The following is a 27,828-nucleotide window of genomic DNA, read 5'->3' as shown; positions in this document are numbered from 1 at the left end:
GCCAGATGGCAAAGAGGGTTTATCCTGAATTGAGTGCTAATCTTGAACTCTGGTAATGGCTACAGGAAACACTCTTGACAAGGATCATGAGGGCAATCTGATGGGTCCATTAGCAAACCTTTGGTGAAGGAGAGCAATTATCATTTCAGGTTTAGCCATGCGCAGATTGAGGGGCTGCAAACATCCAGATAAGGTTACCCGGAAGGTAGTTGGATATGCAGGCCCCAAACTCATTTTTAAGATTTGTGTATAAAACTTAAACTCTCACCTCTGTCTACTTGTGTCCATAGCAGACATTGTGAACCAGTCATATGCTTGTTCCTTCCGAGCCCACACATGGCCTTGGCACCCTTCTGAGTTCACCACTCCTCGTAGCTACCACCAATAGATAGCTGTTGGAACAAGATATGAAAAAGTATAGGATTAATCTAAGGTCAGCATTCAGTGGGCTAGTACGACAGGACAATAGCTCAGGAAGCTGTTTATGCTCACAAGGGCATTATTCAAGTGACTGGCCATGCTGTCTACGTTGGATAAAGAAAGAAAAAGTCATGGATGGACTTAAAAATGATTTCTTTTTTTCCCTTGTCAATCCCAAGAATTGAGGCCAACACAATGTCCTGTGTTAACCAATTCTTACATCAGGCATACTTTTCTACCCCTAGGTTAAACACTGCTGAGACCAAACAAAAGTAGCCTAACTTTTTGCTCTAGGGACCGCCTGCTCCTGGAAAATAAGACGGTGAGCCTATTAAACTGCTTGCATTTCAAGGCTAGCTTCTCATCAGGTGAGTACTTCAAGACTCTCGCCTCACTGTGCCTTCCAAATGTAGTATGTCATTCCCTCTGCCCATTCCAGCCAGTCCCTGCTTTTCAAGACTTGCCTTGAAATCCCAGCCAAGATTCTAAAAACTTCATAAATACCTGTGGAAGTAATTGAAGGTTACCCAGATGAGAACCGTGGCTGTTTATTCACAGCTTGCTATAGCAAGATAGCTAAGCACTGATAGAAGGGCGGTAAAGCTTTATAGTTTAAAAAAAATGGTCGGGGTGCAGGGGAGGCTTTGGGTATGCTCTGATGGGAAGCTGTTGTCATGGAGAAGCTGGGGGTGGGCCAAAAAGAAGCAGGGCATCCTATGTGACTAGTTTGAAGAGCACATGTAGCTTTCCGTGCTTGGTCCTGAGCCGGGGAGGTGGGGGAAGAGTTAGGGGAGCTGTCAGTCATTGACCAGTCCTGATCATTTGGGGCTGATTGCTGCAGAGGTTATGGTTTGGCTTCCTGGACTAGCTGCTGCAGAAGTTGTGAGTCAGAGTTTTATGGGTATATATGATCTAGCCATTGTGCATTTGTGTGTTCAGTCTCTCCTACCAGACCCTGATTTTCCAAATTTGAGTCTCTATTGAACTGCCCAGGAAGTGTCCATATTGCAGTAGAGCTAATAAATTTAGCTTTTCTTGATCTACAGGTTTTCCTGGCAGTCTTCTAAAGAGTCAACAGGAACAGTTCATATACGAAATACTGTATGTTGGATGTTGTCATATCTATCTCCTGCTTTTTTCCCAATCTGAGATTCCTTCCAACAAGGAAGCGGGATTTTCCAATAAGATTGTAGCAACACATCTATGTCCAGTGTCCTCTGGGCAGGATCTGACTGTCCCACATTGGGAGATTCTCGAATACCACAGGCTCCTAAGGCCTAACTTCCAGGATCCCAGCAGTTAGTCCTTTCTTTTTGGTGGAAAGGCATAAGGCACAGTCTTGCACGTCTAACACAAAAGTGATCCTTTGCTAGCAGTCTCCATGACAGGTAGATTGGGCTAAGGGAGAGGTGTCATAGGGGTGACCCTGTGAAAGTACTTAGAATAATCAAATCTGTAAATGTTAAAATTCCCTGGAATTCTTTGTTAAAAGAATAGCAGTGGGTTTTGCTGACAGAGCAAATTCATTCATTTTACTAAATATTGAACAAAAAGTGCATCCTAGAAGATGGAAAGACAATGATGAGCAAAACAAAACATAGCTGATGCCATGTTTCATTGAGCTTTCAGTCTAGTGAGAGACAAAGTCTTGATCAAATAATCTAGCACATAAATATGCAATATGAGCGTGTTAACAGGAGAATCGAGGAGGTCTTAAATCCTGAGGTCTCAGGAATCTCAAGGGATTAAATATCAAAATGAGTTGGTCATATAATGCGCCCGAGCAGAAGGTATTCATAAGTAGACATTTAAAAACTCATCAAAAAAGCCTTCGTGGATCTCTGCTTCTAGCTAAGATGGAACCACGGGGATTGAATTTTCCATCCCACTGGAAACAACCCACAAATTGACAATATCTATATGAAACAATGATTTGCAAGATACTGAACACCTAACAACAAAGCACAGCAACCCCTGAGGGACAGGAAACATTAACCACAACATATTTACTTATTTGCAAGATTTCTCTCTATTGGGGATGGGGGTTATACACGTGGAAAGAAGGGAGAACAGAATGGACTCCGAGGCAACTGATTAGATTTTGAGGTGTTGGTAGAAACCCATTTTATTTTTTTTACTATATAAACTCATTTTATAATTCAGATAGATATAGAGAAGGTACACATGCATATGGTTGTATGTTTGTTTTTATATACAGACATAGATCCAGATAAACATATCAATAGAGATGTAGACCTTGCCCCCTCCTTCTATTTGAGGGCCTAGAAGCAATCACTTGGATCACACGCAGCACACGTGTAGGGTGAGAACACCTCGCATCAGAGGTTGATTTCTAAATTCCATTCTGCACCAAAGCACCTGCGGCTCCTTAGTAAAATGACTGGTTCTCAGGCTACGGCACAGAAAGTACATGATGAACCTGGAACATCCTGCTGTGACAGAAAGTACACAGAGGCTCCAAGAATAAGAGGGACATGTCAAAAGGACACAGGAGCCAGATTAAAGGGGCTGCCCCTGGCCTAATCTGGGACAATCTGAACCTTCAAATAAATAATTACAGTAAAACATTATAACCATAAAATCAAAATAAGTAATAATATATAATTTATAATATAGTATATAAATAATATAATGATAAATAAAAATACGACAGTCTCAGTTCAAGCCCCAACTTCCCCACCTTGAACTTCAGCCAGCAGTTTAACTCCTCTGAGTTTTAATTCCTTCCTTAACAAAATGGTGCTGATAGCAATGCGTGCACTGCAGGATCACTGGAAGGATTAAATGAGGTAAGAGATCCGAGAAGCGCTCAAGGCCCAAAGCACCTAAGCAGGTGTTTACCCCTTCTTCCCGGGACTCCCGTCCAAGAAGGGTTCATAGTAGTGTGCGGAGAGCACCCAGCCGAGAGTGCATCGCTGCTGGAGGACCTGGCCAGAGCCAGCGCGTGTGCGCGTGTGTGCACGTGTGGATGGTAGGATTGGGGTTGCCGTGCTCCAGGGGCAACCATCATAATGAGGAGCCCTGAAAGCTAAGAGTTAAGAGTCGGTTAAGAATACGCTCATTCAACAAATGAATGAATAAATAAATAAATAATAAATAATAAAAATAAAAATAAGAATACGCTCATTCAGTACGTAGCATGCAAGAGGTGCGAAGTGTGGCCAAGTCTACGAGCACGCCCGCGGCCGGCCGGCGAGGGGGCCAGCCTGGCCAAGACAGGCGGCCTCAGGCCTTCTCCTGCCGAGGCCAACGGGGTGAGCGGAGGTGACGCGTGTGCCCCTCCAGCGAACGACTTCTGTCACCGTCCTCTGTGACAGTTCAGAAGGACGGCTCCTGTCCTGCAGCTGGCATCGCTTCCTTTCGCTCTAAGACACAGGACGAGTCTGTACAAGCGAGAGCCTTTTCACTTACTATACTACTTGCTGGATGCAGACATTTATTTTAAAATTTCAGAAAGCAGAGACTGGACTAGGAGAAGCTCCGTAAACGCTCCACGCAGCTTCCCTACCGGAGCCCCGTGTCCGTGTTTCGCTGGAAGAGGCGGTGAGGGCCCCGGCGCACGGGGAGGGCTGGAGCCGCAGCCTGGGCGCCCGGTGCAGGCCCGGGAAACCTCATCGAGTGCCCCAAGCTCCGCCGTGGCGGGCAGGCGCCTTCTCCCCCAGCTCCTCTCACTCTTCTCAACAATCTCCTCGCAGTCTCACGGGCCGAGCTCACTCCTTTCTCTCCTTGTTCTTGCCCTTCCATCTCAAAGGCCTTTTACTGCTTTTGCAATAAAACCCCTACCTCAATTTCATGGAGCTTCATAAGTTTTGATGAGATGAAGAAAAAGTGATTTGCCAGATTTCCAGAGGGACCTGCCAAGGGTTATTGCTGCTCTGTGGAAGAGTCTGTGGAAGAGAAGGGCGATACCCCGTTTCCAGAAAGTAGGCACCAGGATGGGAGATGTGTGGGGCTTTTGCAAGTGGGACAGAGTGACGGTCAGGCCCTATGAGACCATCAAAGACTGGACCGTGTATCATGTCATCTCTCCCCATGCACTTCCAAATCCCCAAGGATCCAGGTGCGACGGGCTACCTTGGCCTTGCTAACTTTGATGGCACTTGGTTTAAAGATCTTGGGTACTTGGGGCAGGGTAGGTCTTCTCCGCTACCGCCAGTTCCTGGGTTCCTACACTGCTTAATGATAGGCAGACATAACTCCAGCTATAAATATGCGGTGAATGTGGGGCTGTCCCTCTGGCCTTGTCTCACCTAGAGCCCCCACAATGTGTGATGGGGACGGGGTGTGGAGAATGAAGAGGACCACCGCATAATTAGTAACTCCCAGAAAAAAATCCTAGGGCTTAGATGGTTGTATATGAAATTCCCTATTAAAGGATCAGGTAATTCTCAAGTAAGCTGGGAAAATGGGAAGTTGAAATTTCACATAATCAACTCCTGATCCTACCATATGGAAGTATTTTAAGACTTAGCCTTTTATTTTTAAAGATTTTATTTATTTATTCATGAGGGACGCAGAGAGAGAGGCAGAGACACAGGCAGAGGGAGAAGTAGGCTCCATGCAGGGAGCCCGATGCAGGACTCAACCTGGATCCCAGGATCACACCCTGGGCCAAAGGCAGGCGCTCAACCCCTGAGCCACCCAGGTGTCCCAGGATTTAGCCTTTTAAATAACAGTGACCTCTGTGAATCTCTTCTTTATCTCCCTCTTTAATACAACTCTTTCCCTGAAACTCCTGAGGAGGCAGAGGTTCAGTTCATAAAATCTTTGTTGTACCCAGCAAACACGGAGGCCTTGGCTTTCTGAGGGCAGTTTATTAAGTCTCTCTTTGGTTCAGCCATTGCAGGTTCTGCTAAAGCATAACTGTCAAATGGTTAAAAAAAAAAAAAAAAAAAAACATGAACTCTGATGCAAACATAAAATAAGTATGTGTCAAAGACCTTCTTCAACTCATTAGTAATGCAAGTAACCAAAAGAGCACTTGAGAAGTGGGAATGTGTGTGTGTGTGCATGTGTGTACATGCACAATTTAAATATAGAAATATTAGGATAAGGGGCGCCTGGGTGGCTCAGCCAGTTAAATGTCTGCCTTTCACTCAGGTCATGATCCCAGGGTCCTGGGATGCAGCCCTGCTCCGGGCTCCCTGCTCAGCGGGGAGCCTGCATCTCTCTTTCCTCCCACTTGTGCTATGTCAGGCACGATCTCTGTCTCTCAAATAAATAAATAAATAAATAAATAAAATCTTTTAGAAAAAAAGAAATATTAGGATAAGATGGCTGAGCTCATAAAACAAAAACTCAAGGGTTATTTTTTTCCACTGGACAGAAAATCATTCCTATTTCTACCAGACAAAAATCTACAAGGTAACATGGGACCTTAACCAGTAATAAATACTGAGTGTAAGTAAGTATATTTCCCAAGGTAATCTTTGGGTGGCTTTGCCCTTGTGTGGCACTGAAAGGATATGCTTGTCACACTTTCCTCTTACTCCTAAGTTTCAGCTAATTTTTGCACTATTTCTTAGGGCAAGATGTGCAGCAGTCCTGTGAGCCATGGCAATATGGGTGTTTGCACGCATTCTAGTCCTTTCACCAGAGAGAGTCACAGCTGGCATCCTCAGCTTCTACCCAAGAAGTTATTACAACTCACCACGATGAGGCTACCTTTTCTCAGAAATAGTACATTTTTAGAACTAGGATTACATTCCATTTGCATAAATCAGGGGAGATAGGCCTCAAGAAACTTATGGTTGAACATGTTTTAAAAATTGTGATTCGGGAGGGACATAGGGGAAAACTGGTTACTTCATCAATTTACCTAGGTCATCCAAAGGATTAAGCAAATAAGCAAAGGCTTATTTTTATAAACCCAAATGAAAACCCTAATGATCTTAAAACGAAGCAACGTAAAGGAGAAAAAAAAATAATTCACATTCTAAGGAGATACTGAAAAATATTAAAGTGCCAGATGGGTGCAAAAAACATAATGAGACCTAGATAAACCCAGAAATTAAAACAGCAATTCCTGGAAAAAATGGCAAGTTGACTAAACGATCTAAAAAGCTCTTCAAATAGGTCATTGTACAGGGACCCAAGACTAGCTCAAGATGCCAATGGATTCACGTATCAGCTATTCCAGGTCTTTCTACAAGATCATCCATTCTATTTTTCTGAATAGATGAAATCCCTTTCTACAGGGCCTCCTGTTCCTCTCACTCTTTTCCTTGCAAATTATGCAAAAACAAATTGAAAATAGAGCAGGGCAAAGCAGTGACAGCTTGTCCCTGGTCCTCTTGGCATCATCGGGGGCAGCTGGAAGGAGGGCTGGCAGCTGGAAACATCTGCTCGCTCACACGTCCACTGAGCGGCTGCTGGCTTCCTCACAGCCTGGTGGCTGGCTACCAAGGGGGCCGTCCCAAGGCAGAGCCAGATGGACGCCCTTGGCGACACCTTCCTTTGGGTAACTCAGCTTCAGGAGTCGTATGACATCCCTTCGGCCGACACCGCCCGGCTCAATGCGAACCACTGGATTCCACTATTTGATGGGAAGTATGTCAAAGAATTTGGGAATATGTTTTAAAGCCACCACAGCAACGATGCCTTGTTATGACCCTTTTTCCATTTAGTATACTATGGTGTGCAACAATGGTGGGACGGTGAGGGCTTAATCTGGAAACCCACGTTTTCCAGTTTGGGGAAATTTTATTGATTTGAAATTTTCTGGGAATCCCTGGATGGCTCAGCCGTTTAGTGCCTGCCTTCGGCCCACAGTGTGGTCCTGGAGTCCTAGGATCGAGTCCCACGTCAGGCTCCCTGCATGGAGCCTGCTTCTCCCTCTGCCTATGTCTCTGCTTCTCTCTCTGCATCTCTCATGAATAAATAAATAAAATCTTTAAAAAAAAAAAAAGAAATTTTCCTACCCTCTCTCTTGTATGTTCTTTCTTTCTGGTATGCCTATTAGATTTGGGACCTCCTAAATCTATCCCCTAATTTTCATATCTCCTCTATCCAATTCTCCATCTTCTATGTCTCTCTTTGTTCCAGTTTCAAGGAAATCCCTTCAACGCATCTTCCAATCCTTTTTGCATATTTTAAAACTTCTGCTAACCTAGTTTTCATTTCTAAAACTCTTTACTGATTTTATGGTAGCCTGTTTTTGTTACCCAGACACAAGATCTCTCTAAGGATATTTATGAATTTAGCTTCTGATTATAAAAAATTCATGTATACACGAACTTAGAAGACTATGATGAATGCGCCCCCCCCCCCCCCCCGCCCATGTACTCATCACCTCACTTCTCTGAAGAGCTGAAAGGTAAGCAGAAGCAACGGCTGTCGTGCTGAAGACAAGGACATGGACGTCTACACCCTGACGCTGGAGCTCACCTTTCTCCCGGCTCAGTTATCAGAAGCCTGGTAGACAGGCTACCCCCCTATTGGCTTCCTTGGGTTTCCAGAGCAGAGTAGCACAAATTGGGTGGCTTCAAACAACAGAAACATTTCTTCTCACAGCGCTACATGGTACAAGTCCAAAGTCAAGGTGGCTTTCTAGAGGGTCCCGAAGGAGAATCTGCTCTGTGCCTCTCTCCTGGCTTCTGGTCGCCTGCCCGCAATATTTTCCACTCCTTGGCTTATTGTGTCCCTCTAATCTCTGCCTCCACCTGGCAACCCCCCACCATATGCCTTCTATCTCCTCTGTCTTCCATAGAAGGACAGGACACCAGTCATTGGATTAAAGCCCACCCTAATCCAGTATGACTGGATTTATAACTAATTGCAAAAACCTATTTCCAAATAAGGTCATATTCTGGGGCTCTAGGGGTCAGGACTTCGACACATCTTTTTTTTTTTTTTTTTTCCAGACAAAATCCAACCCATAACATTCCTTGTTGCGGGAGATCAGCTAATGGGCTTCAATGAACTCTTCCAGACCCCGTGTTTTTCCCAAGTCAAGCAGCACTGGCCCCATTCTTTTCAGCACCTCTCCCCTTAAAATCTAAGTCTTCTGGCAAACATGTTCAGCAGTACTCTATGACTACAGGCACACATGTCAATACATTTCACCTGTGAGTACTCACGTAACAAAAAACACAAAACTTTAAGCATTTCCCAGTGTTCCTAATGCACACATGTCTTTAAAATCTGCCAATCAGGTTTAAGTCTGTCTTACAGCGATTTAGGAAGGTAGTGACCTTCTGCTTTGTCTTTATAAATCAAAGCTGAAACCTGAAGGGAAACCTAGGGTATAGGGTAACCTTTCAGTTACTTAGCAAATTATGTTTTTTGTTAAGTATTATTCCTCATTTTCTCACACAGGCCTATGGGCACACGTCTTCTTGTGGATCTCTTTAATTGTAGCCCTTTGTGCTCTAAGCCGGGAATCGCACATGTGTGCCTGAGCGCGTAGTGGCCTCACACAGATCCCACATCCCTGTTCCCATTTTATAATTAAATGCAGAACCACTGGGTGGGCAGGATCCTGAGCAAATAGCCTTTGAACACGAGCCAAATTTCTACAACTATATTGTGAGCAGTCCTGTGTCTATTGGTAAGTACCCAGTGGCTAAGCTGCTTGATTATATTTCTTCTACAGATGTCACACCTTGTCACCAGCCACCCCCACCTCAGTAAGAACACCCTGCAGGCATTTGTTCCCCTTGAGTAAATGCCACTCTCCACAGAGCCCTTCTACAGGATAAAACATGCTTCTCACAGTCCATTCCTGAATCAATGAGGGGAGCATAAAAAGCATTCTTCTCAGAGGTAAATAGATGATCTAAAGTGTAGAGGATACAAAGTTCTGCATTTTTCCCCACTGGCTGCATCTTATCAAAGTGAAGATTCTTATTGCCAAATCATTAGGAACTGATCGTGCATTAGTTAATTTACTGGAGTGAAAAGAAAAAAAAAAAAAAAAGGAAGAACTAATAAGTGTTTTGGTCGAAAGAGACAGGAGTCTTTCCATGCAGTGAATGTAGTAAAAAAAAATAATAATAATAAATAAAGCCTAGAAAGACGTGTAATTTTCTGTATTTCTTCGTGCTTAGCCTGGGGCAACACAGCCCCTGTCTTTGAACAAGGTCAGGTGCATTGTGCATGCCCAGGGTTTGAAAAGCATTGAAAGATTCCTGGAGGGGGTGTATCCCCACTAACAAATGGTTCTGTGGGGGAGGAAAAGGGACCCCACACAGGCTGCCCCTTCACTCCCCAAAGGGAGAGGCCTTGCAGGCTCTTAACTAGCTGGGGTGGGTTAACACCTGCTCTAAGAAAGAATGTACCCTCTCTCTGGTCACAGGTAGCTGACTTCCTGATGGGCAGGGCCGGGGGCCCTCCTCAAGGGGAGTTCTTCTCTTCACATATCACTGGAAAGTGGATAGTAGACAACTGTACAATGTTTTCCACGTTGAAAGGTCAGAGGCACTAAACCTCAAAGTGGGTAGCAAAAAAAAAACAAATCCTAAAAATGTCAAATATATATGTATTTGTATATGGAATATAGCTATTCATTTTTGTATTTCAACACTACGTGTGAGTATCTAAATATTTTTATTAAGCATCATAGTGTACTTGATGGAGTAATTAAGGAAATTTGAGATGGGTGGAATAAATCAATCTGATACTGAGGCTCTGTGTGTGTGGCTACCAGAGAATGTATCATTTGGGGGATACTTTAATGGTAAGTCATTGTCCTCGTCTTTAAGCAATTAGCCTATTATCTTGGAAAACAGGACATGCACACACAAAACATTCCTAATAAATTAGTAAGTACCGACTTACATAACGTACCACAAGCATTAATAGAAGATGCAAATCCTCAGGCTCTGTCAAGGGGAGAAATAAATAAGAGTCAATCATGGTAGAGGATGTGGATCTTACTCCAAAGACTTGGGGTTGAAAGAAATGTCATTTATTTGCCATTTTGAAATGAATTAATTCAGACTTCTATAAGGATCAAAAGGCAGGGAGTTCACCTTTCTGCTCTGAACACACGGCATTGACAGATGAAATATTTAAAAGACAGGAAGAAAGAGACCCAGACAAAGAGAAAGGAGGGAATGAAACCAGGAAGACCCAATCAAGCTTTGGTACGAGACAGACTCTCCGGGCACCAGACGCAAAAGGAAAATATAAGCTGTGTGTTATCCGGGCTCTGGAAGTAGGCCCGGGTGACTGGGAACTTGGTTCCTGTGGGACAAGGAGTCCTAAACGTGAATGAGACTTGGAGCAGAGCCAGGCTTCCTGTTTGATGCCAGAGGCAGACGGGCTCCTGCTCGACGGGCCTGTGGCTTCAGATGAAGCCGTGCAGCGGGGAGACAAAGGGCGAGGCTAAGCGTTGAAGCCAGGGACCCAGCCGACCGCCTGTCACCCTCTGTAAACAGATCTGTCCCGAGGGGCAGTACGTCCCAAGCTCAATGGTAAAGGCTGCCTCTGGTTTAGGAGCAGGAGAGCTGGGCTGGGTAGAAACAGCCACCAAACTCTCAAGGAGGGAAAAGTTCGGAGGGGATACTTGAAATGAGCTTTCAAACCAAAATTCCAAAACACAGGAAAAAGCACTAATTGCTCAAAGGACAGCCGATAAACAAAAGACACGGAAGGAACGATTCACTCCAACTGAAATTCATTTCAGAGAACAGTCTGAAAGGACGCCAACATCGATTTGTTGAGGTTGTTCAAAGAGGCATTTATGATCAAAGAAATACATATGGAACAGAAATAGGCAGAAACGAAACGAAAATGAAACAAATCACGTCCTGAGTTCCTACATTGGTAGAAGGGCTGGAAATCCAACCTCTGTCATAATTAGACTTCATCACCAACCTATGACGCGGCGATACATCTTTAAGGCTTCCACAGCATTACAAGACAGATGGAAGATCTCCATCATCATTAGTCGTCCTGGTCGTTGCTAATACCCTCACTGTCCAGGCCCCGAGAGTTCCCCATTTTTTCAAGAGACAAAACCAGGCAGGACCAGGGGGAACGATGCTTGCCCTGGTCATACAGGGCTGTTTTGTTAACAGAAAAAAAAACCCAGCTCTTTCTTCTGCTTAATTTGGGTTTAGTGCCCTCCTCCTTTTCTAGTTTCTTAGAAATTACAGTCATGGATTTGAGATCTTTCTTCTTTTCTACTGTAGGGGGGTTACTGCTACACATTTCTTCTCAAGTCCTACTTTGGTAATAATCTCACAAATTTGAATATGTTTTGTTTTCATTTTCATTCAGGATAAAATACTTTCTAATTTCCCTTTGGAATTCTTCTTTGACCTATGGGTAATGTAGAAATGTGTTATTATTTTCCAAATATTTGGAAATTGTCCAGCTATCATCCTGTTATTGATTTCTACTTTAATTCCTTTGTGGTCAGAGAACACACTGTATATGACTTGAATCCTTTTTAATTTATTGAGACTTGTTTTATAGCCCAGAATATGGTCTCTGCGCCCTTGAGAAGACTGTGTATTCTGTTGTAGATGAATGGAATGTTCTAATAAATGCCAGTCAAGTCAAGTGGATTGGGAGTGGTGTTCAAGTGTGCTTGCTGATTTTCTGCGCACTTGATCTATCAATTATTGAGAAAACGGTGGTGAAATCTGCAACCATAATTGTGGGTTTTGTTTATTTCATCTTGCAGATCTGTCAGCTTTGGCTTCCTGCATTTTGCAGCTCTGTTATTAGATGTATAAATGTCTACGATTGATATATTCTCTTGTTGAATTGACCCTTTTATCATTTTGAAATGGACTTTTTTTTAATCCTTGGTAATATTCTGTATTGTGATATCAACTTTGTCTAATATTAACACAGCCAATCCAACTTTCTTTTACTTCATATTAACATGCCATATCTTTTTTCAACCTTTTACTTTTAACCTATTGTCTTTATACTTAAAATCATTTTCTTACAAATAGCATATAGTTGGGCCTTGCTTGTTTTATCCAGTGACCATTTCTGCATTTAAAATAAAATGTTTAGCTTATTTTTATTCAAGGTGATGATTGATAATGCTTATGTTTAAAATCTTATTGTTTGTTTTCTATTGTCCTTTTTTCCTCTTTTTCTGCCTTCTTTTGGATTACTCTTTATGATCCCACTTTATTTCCCATGTTCATTTATTTAAATATATGTTACATTTTTTAGGAAGTTTTTTTAGGGTTTGCAGTATATGTCTTTAACTTTCAAAATCTACCTTGAATTGCTAGATTACCATTTCACATATGAGAAGCTTAAAAACAGCATAGTTTCAAATCTTCCCCTTCCAGGTTCTGTGCTCTTGCAGTTGCACATTGTGCTTCTGTATGCCTTTAAACCCCCACATTATATTATTAATACTCTGTTTAAATAATCAATTATTTAATAAAGGTATGTAAATAATTTTTTAAATGTTATATTCTTATGTAGTACTCATTTCTGGTGCTCATCATTTCTTTGTGTAGATCCATATTTCTGCCCATCCTTTTCCTTCTATCAAAAAGACTTCCTATAATATTTTCTGTAGTACGCAACTACTGCTGGTCTGCTGTTGAATTCTTTATACCTGCATATATCTGCCTTTATTTTTGGAAGACATTTTTGTTGTGTGCAGAATTCTAGGTGGACAGTATTTTCTGTTAGTACTTTAAGGATATTTCTCCACTGTCTTCTCACTTGCATTGTTTCCTTTGAGAAATCTGTAGTCATCCTTATCCTTCTTCCTCTGTAATGTGTCTTTATTCCTGACTATTCTAATATTTTTACCACTGATTTTAAGCATCTTGACTATTATATGCTTTAGTTCTATTTGTTTCTTGTGATTTTGATTCTTTGAGCTCCTTGCATCTGTGGCTTTATAAGTTTTTGTGAAATTTGTAAAATTTTCAGCTATTATTCCTTCAAATATTTTTTCTGTCTCCTCTGTCCCTTCAGGAACTGTAATTCCACACACATTAGACTACTTAAAGTTTTCTGATAACACTCTTCATTAATTACCGAAGTTCTGTTGATTAGTTTAATTTCTTTTCTCCCTCCCCACCCCCCATGTTTTATTTAGGATTGATTCTACTTCTGTCTTCAGGCTTCATTGTCCTTTTTTCTGTAATGATTAATGTGCCATTAATCCTACCCCCATGTATTTTTTTACCTTGAATATTGTAGTTCTTATCTCTAAGAGTTCAAATTGCATCATTTTCATATCTTTCACTTCTCTACCAACAATCTTCAGTCTTTTCTCTGGCACTTGGAACATATGGAATATACTTATAATAATGTTCTTGTCTGCAAATTCTATAACGTGTGAGTTCTGGATTGGTTTTCATTATTTTTTTTCTCATTATTCTTCTTTGCATGCCTGGTAATTTTTGATTGAGTACCAGAAGTTACAATTTTACTTTGCCTGGTGCTTGATATACATACACATGTGTGTACACACACACACATACATATATATATGAGAATATATATATTTAAAATAAATATTCTTGGATTTTGTTCTGGGATTTTAGAAACAGTCTAATCCTATAAGGTATTGCTTTTAAGCTTTGTGAAGTAAGACCAGAGAAGTTAGCTTTACTAGTCTAGGGCTAACTTTTCCCACTACTTAAGCAATACCTACTTGACTACCTGATGTTCAGTGAATCATGAGGTCATAGCGGTGAGAAGCACTATTCCCTGCCCTTTATGTTGCCTCTGACACTTTCAGATGGCTTTTTCCCAAGCCTCACATGTATGCACTGATCAGTATTCAGTTGAATATTGGAAGCAAATCTTCAAATCTCTTAAAATTTTCTTTCTATAGCTATTTCCTGGCTTCCCTGACTCCCAGCTCTATTTTCTCAACTTAAGGAGATTTCCAGGTTCTGTTGGGGCTCCCCCTCTCTGTACCACATCTGAAAACAAAGAAAGCAAACCCTACAATTTCCCTAGCTTATTGCCTAGAAAGAGTTTCCAGATCTTTTGAAGAAAGAATTTGGGGAAACTGTAGGATTCTCTTCATTTTGTTCCTCTTTCTCAGATATCACTGGTTTTTGTTGCCTGATGTCCAACGTCTTGAAACAGCTTGCCTCGTATATTTTGTTCATGTATTTTGTTGTTTCAGATGGAATAAGTGCCCCCTTTTATCCCATTTTGACCAGAAGCAGAAGTCTCCTCAAAGACATTTCTAATATAAAGAATGGAGTTTATGGGGTGCCTGGGTGGCTTAGTCCGTTAAGCATCTGACTCTTGGCTTTGTCTCAGATCATGATCTCAGGGTTGTGAGATGGAGCCCTGAATTGGGCTCTACACTCAGCATGTAATATGCTTGTCCCTCCTCTCCCTCTGCTCCTCCCCACACTCTCTCTATATATCTCTGTCTGTCTGTCTGTCTCTGTCACACACATACATTTTTTAAATCTTTTTAAAATTTTAAAAATAAAGAATGGAATTTATATAAATCAAAATATTACAAAATTATTAACCATTAAAGTGCTTTCTAAGTAACTGAAGTTTACAAAATACTTGTGTATACCAAACCATTTACTACACAAGGGAAATAATTGAGGCAAGAAGTGTAGTGAAGGCCATATACTTCCTTAGTGTGAGAAGTAAAACCAAATTCACTTTTCCTCAAGTATGTGCAGTGTTCTTGCAATATTCTGCTGTTTTTTTTGTTTGTTTGTTGGTTGGTTGGTTGGTTGGTTGGTTGGTTGGTTTTTTTAAGGATTTGATTTATCTGAGCAAGAGAGAGAGAGAGAGCATGTGTGTGCACAAGCAGGGGAAGGGGCAGAGGGACAAGCAGACTCCCTGCTGAGCACGCAGCCACTCATGGGACTCGATCCTGGGGCCCAGAGATCATGACCTAAGTTGAAGTCAGATGCTAAACTGACTGATGCATCCAGGTGCTTCTATATTTTGCTATTTCAAACTGCTCCAAACTGTCTATTAAAAAGGAGAAATACCATATTCTTATAAGATACACCTGATCAATTCATAATGCCTTTGAATTCAGAAGCCATAGAAAACAACCACTGGTTCAATGTATTTGTACCATAATTTTTTTTAACCTCCTTATAGACCCTTCAGGGACAAAATTGTTCACATTCTTTCCACTGAGATAAAAATACTTTCGCAGTCCATCTGGAAAGGCAAAGGACTGTATCATGTTAAGTGATCAACTCTAACACTGGCCTAGGTCATCTCCTATTGTAAACTGTCTCTGTGAGGAGCAGGAGGACAAGTCGGTTGCCGCAGAAAGCATACATCTGACCACCAGCTGGCCATCTGGGCAGGTCCTTTAATCCATAGGCATCATAGGCACTATCTCTTGAAACCTTCAAGATTTCCAAGGGCTTGTGGAAATATTTGAGATGTGGAAAAAGAAATTGATTGCTTTCAAATATAAAAAAAAATCACAAAATTAAAACTAATGCTTTTATTTCTAAAAATGTAACATCGGAACCTGTGACTACAGCTCAACTCTGTATTTCTGTCTGCATTTAATTAAATGTGGGTGGTCATTTCATTTTAATATGTCTGATACAAGGTGAGTGGGAAATCCACAAGAGTGCTTGGGGCCAAAAGGGCTAAAAGTCTTTAAAATGCCCCAAATTCAGCTACTGAAATTCCAGAGAAGTATTCAGTGTTGCTAGTTACCTGTGCTTAGACATAGTGATAAATTCCACTACTACAAGTTTAGTTGGGGGTTTTCATTTTTCATTTCACCAAATGGGAATGTGGCTTAGTTAACTCCTAATTGGTTTGCATTTCCGTTAACGTTGTCTGTTAAGCCAGTTCTCAAACAGGATCAGAGAAATCCACTTCCCAGCAGAAGTAGGTCTTTTTAAAATGATTTGCTGTTGAAGACTTGTAACAGATCTGAATTGCCCCCATAGCTTCTGAAATGCAATAGCATTTATATTTCCTGATTTTTCTAGATAAAATTAAATTTTCCTTCACTACAGTTAATGAGAAGTTTGGTCACCAAGGCTTCAGCACCACTCTTAGATCTGAGAAATATTCTGGGCTTAAGTCATGCACAAATATGGAAGACAACCCAGTTGGGATGAAGGCATTCCCTTATTTCACAGGCCTTTACAGATACACAAACAAACCAACAAACAAAAACTAGTACTGCTTATGGTCTCTCACACAAGCCTTCACGCCTTCACCAAGCTCAGCTAAGGGAACCTATGTCGGGCTCCCCGCCGCCCCACATCTATCCTGCTTGCCTCCTAGTTCCATAGGTACTGAGCCTTTCCCCTCTGAGTCTCTGCCATTTCCAGAACATTGCATTGCAGCCACCTCATCCCTTCACCCAGTTTCAGGGAAGCCAACCACACCCAGGGTCAGGCTTCTTTCTTCTTCTACACACAGAGCACCAAGTCCCCATCTTGTTCTCTTTTATACAGTACTGCCCATTCTATCAATGGACGCAGAGCAGTTTCTTGTAATGGGATCCAAAGAACACTGGTCGTGCCAGATAGCCCATCAAATAATCTGCATGTGCTTTAATAGTTTCAGACGAAAAAAGCATGTGATCAGCTCTGTTCCCTTCCAGTTCACAAATTGGAAATGTGAGATCAATTATGATTTCTCCAGAAATACCATTAGGCCTTTTATAATAAACCCAAGTCTACCAAGAAGCTCCCAATAGCACTAGTACCAAAGAGGATACAAAGGGACATAAACTAAGAAAAGACTAGTATAAGAAGTAAGTCCTTGGTGGTCTGGTTGGTAGCGTTGAACATTAACTAATGAGCACTCTTCCAAAAAGCTGGAACGGCCTCCTAAAGTCATGTCACTCAGAATGCCATCTTTGTTTTCTTCGGTTTCCCCACTAACTAGAGTGAAAAACAGCTGAAGGTGACTCCTTGTTACTCACGTGGAAATGTTAACACACCTCAGGGCTTTGAGCCTGTGAGATAAAGAGCCCAGCTTTATGCAACTTAACATAGTCACACCGTTGATGGTAAATAACATCAAGTAATGGAGTCTACTCTTTAAAAAAGCCCCCTGTCACGAGTCATCGTGAATATAGTTAGACATCTTGGGAAAAGCTAGGAAAACTTCTAAGAGAAAGAAATGAGTTTACTAAGCGGGACAAAAGTTTAAAATCTGGTAGATGCTTAAATTAGCACCTCTTGGGATCCCTGGGTGGCGCAGCGGTTTGGCGCCTGCCTTTGGCCCAGGGCGCAATCCTGGAGACCCGGGATCAAATCCTACGTCGGGCTCCCGGTGCATGGAGCCTGCTTCTCCCCCTGCCTGTGTCTCTGCCTCTCTCTCTCTTTCTCTCTCTGTGTGACTATCATAAATAAATAAAAACTTATTTAAAAAAAAATTAGCACCTCTTTTCCCACAGTAAACCTTCCCAGGAACACTCAAACTCAGCCTAACTCATTACAGATACATCGGTACATTCTTTATCGTCCAGATTTTAGAGTAACTAATAGGATATGATATCAAGAATCATGAACTCTCTCCGAGCAAAGCAGTACAACCAAGAACAGGATTGTTTAGCTGCTGCCAAAGAGCTGCGTCCTCAGTAGCTCTTAACAAAGTGGGTGCATGGTTGTCTCTCTGTGTTTTGCCCTTTTATTCTATACTATGCAATTAACACCTCATTCTACCCAACTCTGTTCTCTAGACTTGATTCTTTTACACTTTATTTTGTCAGCATAAAATACAGTTAATTATCACACTGTCTTCTCACTAATTACTATTTGAGATTATTTTGCTTCCACAACTAAATGTTAAACTTCTTGCAAACAAAAACTATTGAAACTTTTTGGCATCCCATCATAAGTAAAATAAACCGAACTACCTAACAGTTACACAATTACACAATCAATCATTAGTTGACTCTTAGTTTTAAAGCACGCATTAAAAAAAAAAAAAAAAATCAAACGACAGAACCAGAACTGGCTTATTTCCCACCCCACCCCCAAACTAGATATAGCCTCACAGGTACTGCAAGATAACAGATTATTTCTTATAAAATCTTTTTCTTTTTTCTTTTAAAAGTTCCTTTTGGAAAACACTGCTCAGGAAGTACAATAACCCAGAGAGATGGTGACTTCATAGGAGACTGAAGCTAAGATGGACTTTCTCACAGGAATGAAATTGTCTTCATGCTAATCTGAGTTCTTCAGTTGGACTGATGAGGTTCAGAACAGAACCATTTCTCAGGCCTGTTTGGGAGAGTTAAATTTGGGGCAGGTGGGAGACTACAGATACAAATGACATGACCCTGGTCACAGGTCCTCCTAACACAGAAGCTTCATCACTCAGCCTGATGGAACCCTTCGTGTCTGTCACTACCTTCAAAGTCCCTGGTGCTATCTGCTCTGTTTCAGAGACAAGATCGCTGAATTGCAGATGACCCCAGTCGCTGAGTGAGTCTGTCGGGCTTGCTTCTCTTTGTCTTAGTGTCCTTTTGTGAACAACCTGTTTCCTTCCCTTCCCTTCCTGTCTGGCTTGCATCACTGACAAATTCCACTTTTCCTCTTTTGAGAAAGACATTCTTCCTCAGCCCTACCCATGTGCAAGAGCACATTCCACTTCAAGATGAGCTGGAATGCAGCCTTCATCATAAAACAATTGTAAGTGGTTGAGATAAAGCACCCAATAAAGCAGCTGGAAGTAGAAAAAGGCAGAAAGAATGTGTGCCTTCTTACGGAGCAATACTCCCCATCCATCAGCTGAAAAGGAAAATCTAGGACATGGCTTAAAGTTTTCATTAAAATGCAGTAGGGCGTCAGGAAGTCGGATTTGGACCAACAACAATGAGATATTTTTCTTACAGTTCCTTTCCTCTGAACAGCCTTCCTGTGGGCTTCAAAGTTCTCTCTCTGACCAAATTCAGTGAGGTTGCTTTTTCCTCTTCTCTTTGATTGAACCTGAGCTTTGGGAAGGGCAGTGAAGTAAGCCAAAATGAAATTGCCAAACTTATGGTTCTCAAGTAAATGAGATTTTCTCTAATGCTTACCAACTGTCACCAGGTCAGATGGATTTTTCCGCTTGAGGTCCCTTGATGCATTAATTTCTCTGCTGTCTTACAGTATCCCTCAGAAAGCAACCCAGCAGCCATAAAAGCATAAAAAGAAAATGCATAGCATAACTGGTAGACAAAAGGACTGTAAGAAAGAAAAAGTGAGGAGAGGGAGCTAAGAAAGATCTTTAGAGAAGCCTGTCATTTGCTTGGTTTCCAATTCAGGGGGCAATTCACGCGTCACTCCGCTCACACCTACCACAAATGGCATCGCGTGCTAGGTCTCAGCCGGTAGAACTAGAAATCCTAAATGGTAGCTGCATATTCTCTTTTCTTGATTCATCTAATGTGGTGATTTAAAACATAAACAGACAAATAAACAAAACCTTTTTAAGGTAGTGAAACCACAATACGTAAAGCAGCTGACAGTGAAGTTGCACTGGCTGAGGTAGGGGTCTCGTCCGTAGGGCTTCCTCTCTCCACCAGTAGCAGCCCGGACAAGTAAATGTCCAAGCAGGTACAGGGCTGGACACACAGAAGTCACCACGCTAAGGGGTCTTAGTGATCTGACAAGTGGCAACACGGGATTTAATTTCTCTGGATACAGATGGCTAGCATCTGAGTCAGAGGCCAGGAAGACACTCTCTCTAATGTATTTATGTGTGGCTTCTTACTCATTCTGGTTTCTTGAGCTAAAAATTAGTGTCATTTTTAATAGATACCATGAGTCACCTACCATCTCACTGCCTTCATCATCCTTCCTTCAGAAAACACATCAACCGATGTGTATTGCATGCCCCTCACGTCCAAGACACAGTCCGGTCATTAAAAATATATAAATAAGGGACACCTGGGTGGCTCAGCGGTTGAGTGTCTGCCTTCAGCCAAGGGTGTGATTCTGGAGTCCTGGAATCGAGTCCCGCATCAACCTCCCTGTATGGAGTCTGCTTCTCCCTCTGCCTATGTTTCTGCCTCTTTCTCTGTGTGTGTGTGTTTCTCATGAATAAACAAATAAAATCTTAAATATATATATATATATACAGATATAAATAAGAAATAAGGATGTAGTAGTAGCAGTAATAGCAAACACTTATACCTGGTTTACTAAGTGCCAGGCACTGCCCTAAGCTCTTTATATGTACTAATAAGTCATTCATTCATCTACACAACATTCTAGGAAAGATATGATCATTATTTTCATTATACATAAAGAAACTGAGGCACATAGAGGTTGAGTGATTCTCCCAAAGTCACATTATCCAGCAAATGGAAGAGCTGGGACTTGAACCCAGGCAGTCAGGCTCCTGCATTTGTGCTTTGGGCACGTTTGCTTTATGTGCAGTGTCTCTATAGTTAATTAGGTGAACGGAAGTAAACACATTCGTCTTAATATCTATGTTGAGAAAGAGATGTTTCTGCTCCCAGAGCTTCAAAGGTCTCCTCCTTTTTGGGACTTGATAAAGGAGTGTGGACGGTGTGAGAAGACTGTATCTTTCCCTCCCAAATCACTCACTGCGTACCTCTTCTTTGTTAGGTATTTTACATCATCCATGTCATTAATACAACTTTCTGAGTAGATTTTCTTTTCTTGAAGACAATTCCTTTAGATCAGTTTCAGGTTCACAGGAAACCTGAGGGGAAAGCACAGACATTTCCCATATACCCCCTACCTCACACAAGCAAAGCCTCTGGCGTACGCCTTTTCAATTCAACGAAAGAACAGAGGGGTTAGAGTAATTAATTAGTTGCTCACTGCTCTATAACTAGTAGGATCAGTTGTGACTCACACCCATCTCACTACCAAGACCATGTTCTAACACTTCCCCTGTGCCGCCAGTCTTGCTTGGGGGGTGGGCAAAGCAGCTCATTAATACCTCTGATTAGCGTTATTAATGCCATGAATCCTTTTATCCAACTTCCTTGTCTTGTACTGTTTATGTCCCCAGGTAATCCTTTTACACCCGTGTATGTATTTTGCAAAGCACGTCTATGGCCTTTCCCTTAGGGACCACCGGTCATCGAAAGCCTGAAATGTGAAAGAAGGGCAGATGCTTCTCTCCCTGCATCACACGTCATGAGAAAGGTACGTGCAAGGTTGGAGACTGCGCACTCCAAGTCCCGCTGCTTGGTCCTAACCCCTGAGGCCTGGCCTGCGTGGAAGCATCCGAACATCTGAATATTTATGATCTCCTTCACTCCGCAAAATGCACCACAGAGCTTTGGGGACTTGACTGAAGCCAACAGGAAATGACAAAGCCAGGTCACACCAGAAGGGCCGAGCCGGTTTTGAAACTGGGCAAGAATAATGAAGCTGCCTCAGTTTAAACTGGTTTTCACTTCTTTCCCCCCAAACAGCAAGCAAGAAGTGTAAATAACATACATGTGATTAAAAAACGAAGTGGGTGGTTCTTTCCATGACTTCTTAAGAACTCTGTTCCCTTTGTCATTCTCATTCTCCCGGGTCTGCATGTGTTTTTCCTACTGTCCGGGAATAAGGACGACGGCCTATCAGAACAAACACGGCCTAGGACTTCCTATCTGAGAAAACCAAAACACTCTACGGCCCACATTCCTTGGCGATGACGGCTCCCTTTCCCTGCCCCCTTTACCGTGTTCCCGGGCTAGTACCCCCCCCCCCCCCCCCCAGTGCTGTCTCCACTCCTATTCACTCACTGATCCACTCTGATCTGTCTCCTCTATTCCAGCGAAATGGCTGTGGCTGAGGTCATCCATCACCTCCATGAGGCAAAACCCAGTGCCCACTTTTCTGACTGCTTTTCCCAGATCTCCCACAGCTGAGCACTCCTGCAGGGATTCTCACACTGGCCTTTTCCATCCTGCATTCTTCAGCTTTTCCCCCTTTCCTCTTCAGTGGCTCCTCCATAGTTGTGTTTTGGCCAAACTCCTCTTCCTTCACCTCACCACTAAATATTGGGATTCCTAAGGCTTCATCCTGGGCCTCTTCTTGGCCATGTCCTCTGCTGATCTCATCCCATTGCATGGCTTTGAATGTCACCAAAATGCTGACGTTTCCCAAGTGTATATCTGTATACCTGGATTGCCGTGCGGCTCGTTCACCTGCTTATGTGATATTTATGTGGGGCTATCTTATGAGTATCTCAGAGCTGTCACATTTAAAACTGACCCCCTCCTCTCATCTTCTCCACCTCCTTCTTCTCCATCCAGTGGTGTAAGTCAGAGTCTTAGGAGTCATTCTCGATGCCTCTTTCCCTCATTCCCTATAATCAATAAAACTTACTCCTTTGCCTCCAAAATATATCTCAAATCAGTCTCCATCTCTGCCTAACTGTCTTAGCCCAAGCCACCATCGTCATCCACTTGAACCACCACAAAATCCTCTCAACTAATTTCCATTTGGCAGAAACCACGCTCGTCTTCTAAAAGTATGCATCTGATGAAGTACCTGACCTGTGTAGAACTCTCAGCTGGCTTCTCATAGCATTTAGGATAAAACTCAAGTATCTATAAAATGTCCACATGATGTGATTCCTGCCTACCTCCCTGCCGTTCTTCCTTTCTCCCTCTACACTCAAAGCTTCCCTTCACTTCCTTGAAAATGTTGTCTTTTGCACATCAGGGAACATACTGTTTTCTCTTCCTGGCTGCTTCTCATCCTTCAACGACCAGCTCCGATGGCTCTTCTTCAGAAGCCCTTCCTTGACCATCATATTTAAATACTCCCCTGCACACAGGCCCTTTACTGTCTCTTCATTGCACCCTGTTTATTTCATAGCACCCATGTGTGCATGTTGACTTACCTGCCTACCGACTATAAGCTCGACTACGAGCACAGAGATGGTACTAGCTTTATTTCCCAACATGAATCTGATACCTCACACGGTGCCAGGTACAGAGCAGGCGCATAATAAACAAGCTCACCTGTCAAACTCTCTCTATCCTTCCAAAAAAAGGGACTTCTTAACATGTGTTTTCCCACCACTAACAATTTAAGCATAACAAAACACAGTGACCTAGCAAAGACTTCTGAAATTGGAATAGACAGAAGTTTTAAAAGTTGCAAGAAATGTGCTGTTTCTCAAGGGGTAGGAGAGTGTTTTAATCTTTAGGGAAAGCAGTTTCCTTGATTTGAGAGAACTGTTAGAAATGAGCCCTTTGTTTTAAAAAAACAAAACAAAACAAAACAAGTGCCAACCAAGTTTTCTCTGAGTAAACTTTGAAGTGATCATTTAGCTAAAGGCAGATGGTTTAGTCTGCATACCAAGCACTCCATGTGATCTGAACAATTGACTATAATCACAGGAGAACGTGTATTTATATTTTGCTCCCCCTTCTTGGGAAGGGGTCGGAACCTGTGTTACCATGTAGACCCTATTTTGCACTTTCCCTTACATTACCTCTTGTTCTTTGGAAGGCATGGTATATTTTTGCGTGTAAAAGCTCACTGGGACGTGAAGACTGTAGGAGTTAAAACAGCAGCAGCTGCTATTATCAAGAACTTACTACAAGTGAGTCAGGCACTGGGCTAAGAGCCTGATGTATACGGTCTCGGTTTATCTTTCTTTGTCTCCATTTTACATTTGAAGAAAATGAGGCTCAGAGTGATTAAGTCATTTTTGAAATGCGATACAGCTACTAAGCAGCAGGGTTAGAATTTGAACTTAATTCTAGGCAGGGTTAAGGGGATGGGTCTTAACTAGGCTGCATTAAGGCTATGGCACATGCGAAGCAGTGATCTTCACCTCTTGCTGGGAGGAAAGCACTAGGGGAAGCAATTCCCAGGACTGGACTGGTGCCCTCCCACGTAAGGGGTCACCGTAGGCTGAAAGCACTGGGGTTGGTTAATGTGCTGAGTCATTAGCCTGCTGGAGCCAGTGGGTAACGCCACACTCTTGTGGGTGAGGCAGGCTTTCCCTACATGGAGAGGGCATTTTCACTGTCAACTATCTAGAAAATAGGTTGCTTCTGGAACAGGAACCAAGATTTGGAGAGGTTTCTTAGACTAAAGAAACTAGAAAGTGCAACACTCCCCTGGGCCTTGGCTCTGTGGGCTGGAGATGCATGGAGAACTTGAAAGTGGCCTGGCCTCTCCACATCGGGGCCGGTGGGCTGTAGGGACAGCCACTCTAAATACAGCTGTTGAGTTATGCTCTGCTCACGGTTGTGGTGTCCAAATCATGAGAAGAAATTTCTCTCAGATTTGAGAAGAAATTTGTTAAAAAAAAAAAAAAAAAGAGTCAACAGGCCCCAAGTGAAGCGCTAAGCCATACATCAATAAAGCAAGACTTACTATCCAACCTAGCTGCAGTTTCAGCCTCTCCCAGAAACGTAGCCTTCAACCAGTCCATCTCGAATCGCCTGGTCAGCACCAGTGAGGAAACCCGCCCAAGAGACGCCTTGTGTCTCCCAGAGGAAGGAGACTTGCCCTGAAACGGTCTGCTCTTTCCTTGCCCCTCCTCCGTTTCTACCTATGAAAGCTTTCCATGGCCCAGCTCCTCGAGGCTCCTCTCTATCTGCTAGATGCTGCCAAATTCTTGAATGGTTAAATAAAGTAATTAGATCTTCAAATGTGTTCAGTTGAAAAATTTTTTTTAACACATGATAAAGAGAAGAGCAGCTACCTGCCTCACCTCATAAGGCCAGATGGATGTTTCATTCAGTGACCCGAGAGTGACAGAGTCCTGGTGCTTTAAAAAAAAAAGTGTCCGAAGCAGTGGTGTGGCAGCAGGAGAAAGAACAGAGAATGCTAGGGGCCTCTTTGAGGGACCCATTTCTGAGCACTGGTGAGAGAGCACCGCAGGACCCAATATAACAGCACATTGCATCTTCACCTCCTGGACGACAAGAAGCCAGCCCCTCTCATCCATAATTTATTATTTAATATATGTGAAATTATATTTCTAGTCATAGGCTGGTCAGACCTTTTCTTGTTTAAGGTGGCATTCCTTGACTTATGACTGGCATTTTGTGTTTATATTTCAGCCAGAAATCATTCAGGTGTTGTGACAGGAGCTGCACTCCAACTACCTTAAGCAGAAAGGGAACTTACTGGCCCCTGTATCTGCAAAGAGGTGCCTAGGAGCCTGGAGCTCAGACATGTCTTAAGGACTCCATACAATCCTCTCCTGGCTTTGCTTTCCTCTCTGCTGGCTTCATTCTTAGGTACCCCCCCCCCCCGCCCCCGCTCCAGGTTGTAGCAAAGACAGTCCTTGCCAGTCCTATGTTTTACTCTCCTTACAGCTAGCAATCCCAAAGGGAGTATAAGAAAGGGCTGCTTTTCCAAAAGTTCTCACAAAAATCCTAGAGAGGACTAATATTGGCTTGGCTTGGGTCACATGCCTGCACCCGAATCAGTCAGGATTCAGGCTAAAGGGCTGGGATATTTGGGGCAGCTAGAGCTGGGTACCAGAGGAGACGAGGCCTTGGGGTTGAACAGCCCCACCACGTAAGGGGGGGGCAGCTAGCTCCTAAGAGGAAAAGATGCTAAACTGAAAAAAGTAACTTGTGTCCCTTTCAGTGAAAAATACACAATCACCTAATAATGTAACCAAAGGCCTTCACCAGTGGGAAATGGAGATGATACATAGATGGGCAGGCACAGGGAATATAACCGAATGACCAGGAACAAAGGAAAAATCCTAGGGTTAAAAAGAAGGAAAGGGATGACAAAAAAAAAAAAAAGGTGAAAATGTATTGATTTCAAGGAGCCAAGCATGCAGTTGAAAATACACCATAAACAATATGGTACCCGTGGTTTCCTGAAGGTACAGAAATGATTCCCAGAGGTGAGGCCCCGGAATATACAAACCAAGACAATCTCATCCCCTTCAGTCCTAAGGGAGAAATGAAGGCCATTCACAGACTGGAATCTGAGATACAAGAGGGAAGGTGGCCCTAAGAAATTCACAGGTTTTAGATTTGTCCTCTGTTATTTCCTGTAAATTAAATTTCTCTGCAGGGGACCCATATTTTAAAATAATCACAGAGTTCTGGCAAAGGGAAATAGGCCAACAGTGGCCCCTTTCTTTGAAGTAGGCCAACAATGGGATCCATATAGGATCAAACTGATACGGTGTTTTGCATGCAATACCCAGCATGGCTAAGGACAGGACAAGTCAATCTGTACGTCGGACATGATCTTGAAACAGTCTGGAGAAAGCTTACCAAAAGTTTTTGATCAGGTCCAACTGCTCCCTCTGCCAGTCTCTGGAATGACAGCCTGGCTATGAAATCCTGTTACACAGAAAAATATCTGGAATCAAGGCGGATTTCATAAACCGTAAACCATCTAGTGGCAAGTATATAAGTGTCTTTACTTCTGAATCCCTTTAAAATAGGAACAGGCACACAATACAGATAGTCAGGGGCCATACAGAGAACAAGAGAAAGGTTTTAGAATATATTACAACTGGGGGCACTGGGGTGGCTCAGTCGGTTAAGTGTCTGCCTTCAGCTCGGGTCATGATCTCAGGATTCTGGGGTCCAGCCCCAAGTGGGGCTCCCTGTTCAGCGGAGAGTCTGCTTCTCCCCCTCTCTTTGCCCCTCCCCCTGTCCCTGCTCTCTCTCTCTCTCTCTCTCTAATAAATTAAAACCTTCAAAAAGAAGAATATGGTACAACGGACATCTTATTTTCACAAAGAAACCTGCACAACGTCACATAGCAACATGTGCTGAATTCCCTAAGGCACGTGGTAGCCATGAGATTGTGTTGCACATGATCACATGACAAAAGGCGGATCACTATGCCTTTAGCTGAAGGACCAACAGAAAGATGTATCTTATTTTCAAAATTTCCACTCGCCTCTTTTCCCCCACAATCCCCAGTACCTCGTCTACAGCCATCTTCATCTACACCATCCACAGCGCTGGGATGTTTCCCCGGCTGGCAGGTCTTTCAGCTGACGTGACATCTAGCCATGTGAAAAAGAGCAAAAGTCTAGAACAGGTGAGGAGCATCCATGGAGCTATGTGGGTGATGGAACGGAGAACATCAGTTGTTCTCCTGAGGGACAGGTGCCTTCCTGTCAATCGGCCTCTCAAGGAACTGATCAGTTCTATTACAAATCAGCAAAACAATTATTTCACTGAAACTTAAACACCAGCCATCATCCCTCTTACATCCTTTTCTAGGTGCCACTCATCTTTCAACTTCCAGAGCTAGGATGCTATATCCCTTGGTTCTGAAAATAAAATACTAATAAATACCACACCTTGTAGATTCATTTTAATCAGCCCTGTCTTAAAATAGCTGTTTACTAATTTTGCATAATATAATTATATGCCCAAGCACTATATTTAAGAAACATTAAAGGTATTACTTATCTTGATGGGAGTTGGGAAATTCCAAATTTAGAAGGTCTACAACCCCTAGTGTTGTGAAAATAAGATTCTCCATGAGGACAGCAAATTGGACTGGGAATTAGATAACACAGCCCCCCTTCTAGTAAATACTATGATACATGAAGAAC

The 27,828-nt window shown here is 42.6% G+C and overlaps 1 protein-coding gene across 1 annotated transcript in view; it reads right to left on the bottom strand.

Annotated features, from left to right (window-relative positions):
* Positions 1–267: 267 nt before the first annotated feature.
* LYPD6B (LY6/PLAUR domain containing 6B) overlaps positions 268–27,828 on the bottom strand; it is a 249,435-nt gene continuing 221,874 nt past the window's right edge. The window contains exon 7 of the mRNA XM_049097249.1: positions 268–392. Within this exon, the coding sequence (XP_048953206.1) occupies positions 308–392 (85 nt within the window). The 3' untranslated portion in view covers positions 268–307. The remainder of the gene's footprint in view (positions 393–27,828) is intronic.

The sequence above is a fragment of the Canis lupus genome, chromosome 19, assembly GCF_003254725.2.
Source record: "Canis lupus dingo isolate Sandy chromosome 19, ASM325472v2, whole genome shotgun sequence".
In the NCBI taxonomy this organism is placed as follows: domain Eukaryota; kingdom Metazoa; phylum Chordata; class Mammalia; order Carnivora; family Canidae; genus Canis; species Canis lupus.
Note: the sequence above shows the minus strand (reverse complement) of the source record. Positions and strands in the feature narration are given on the sequence as shown.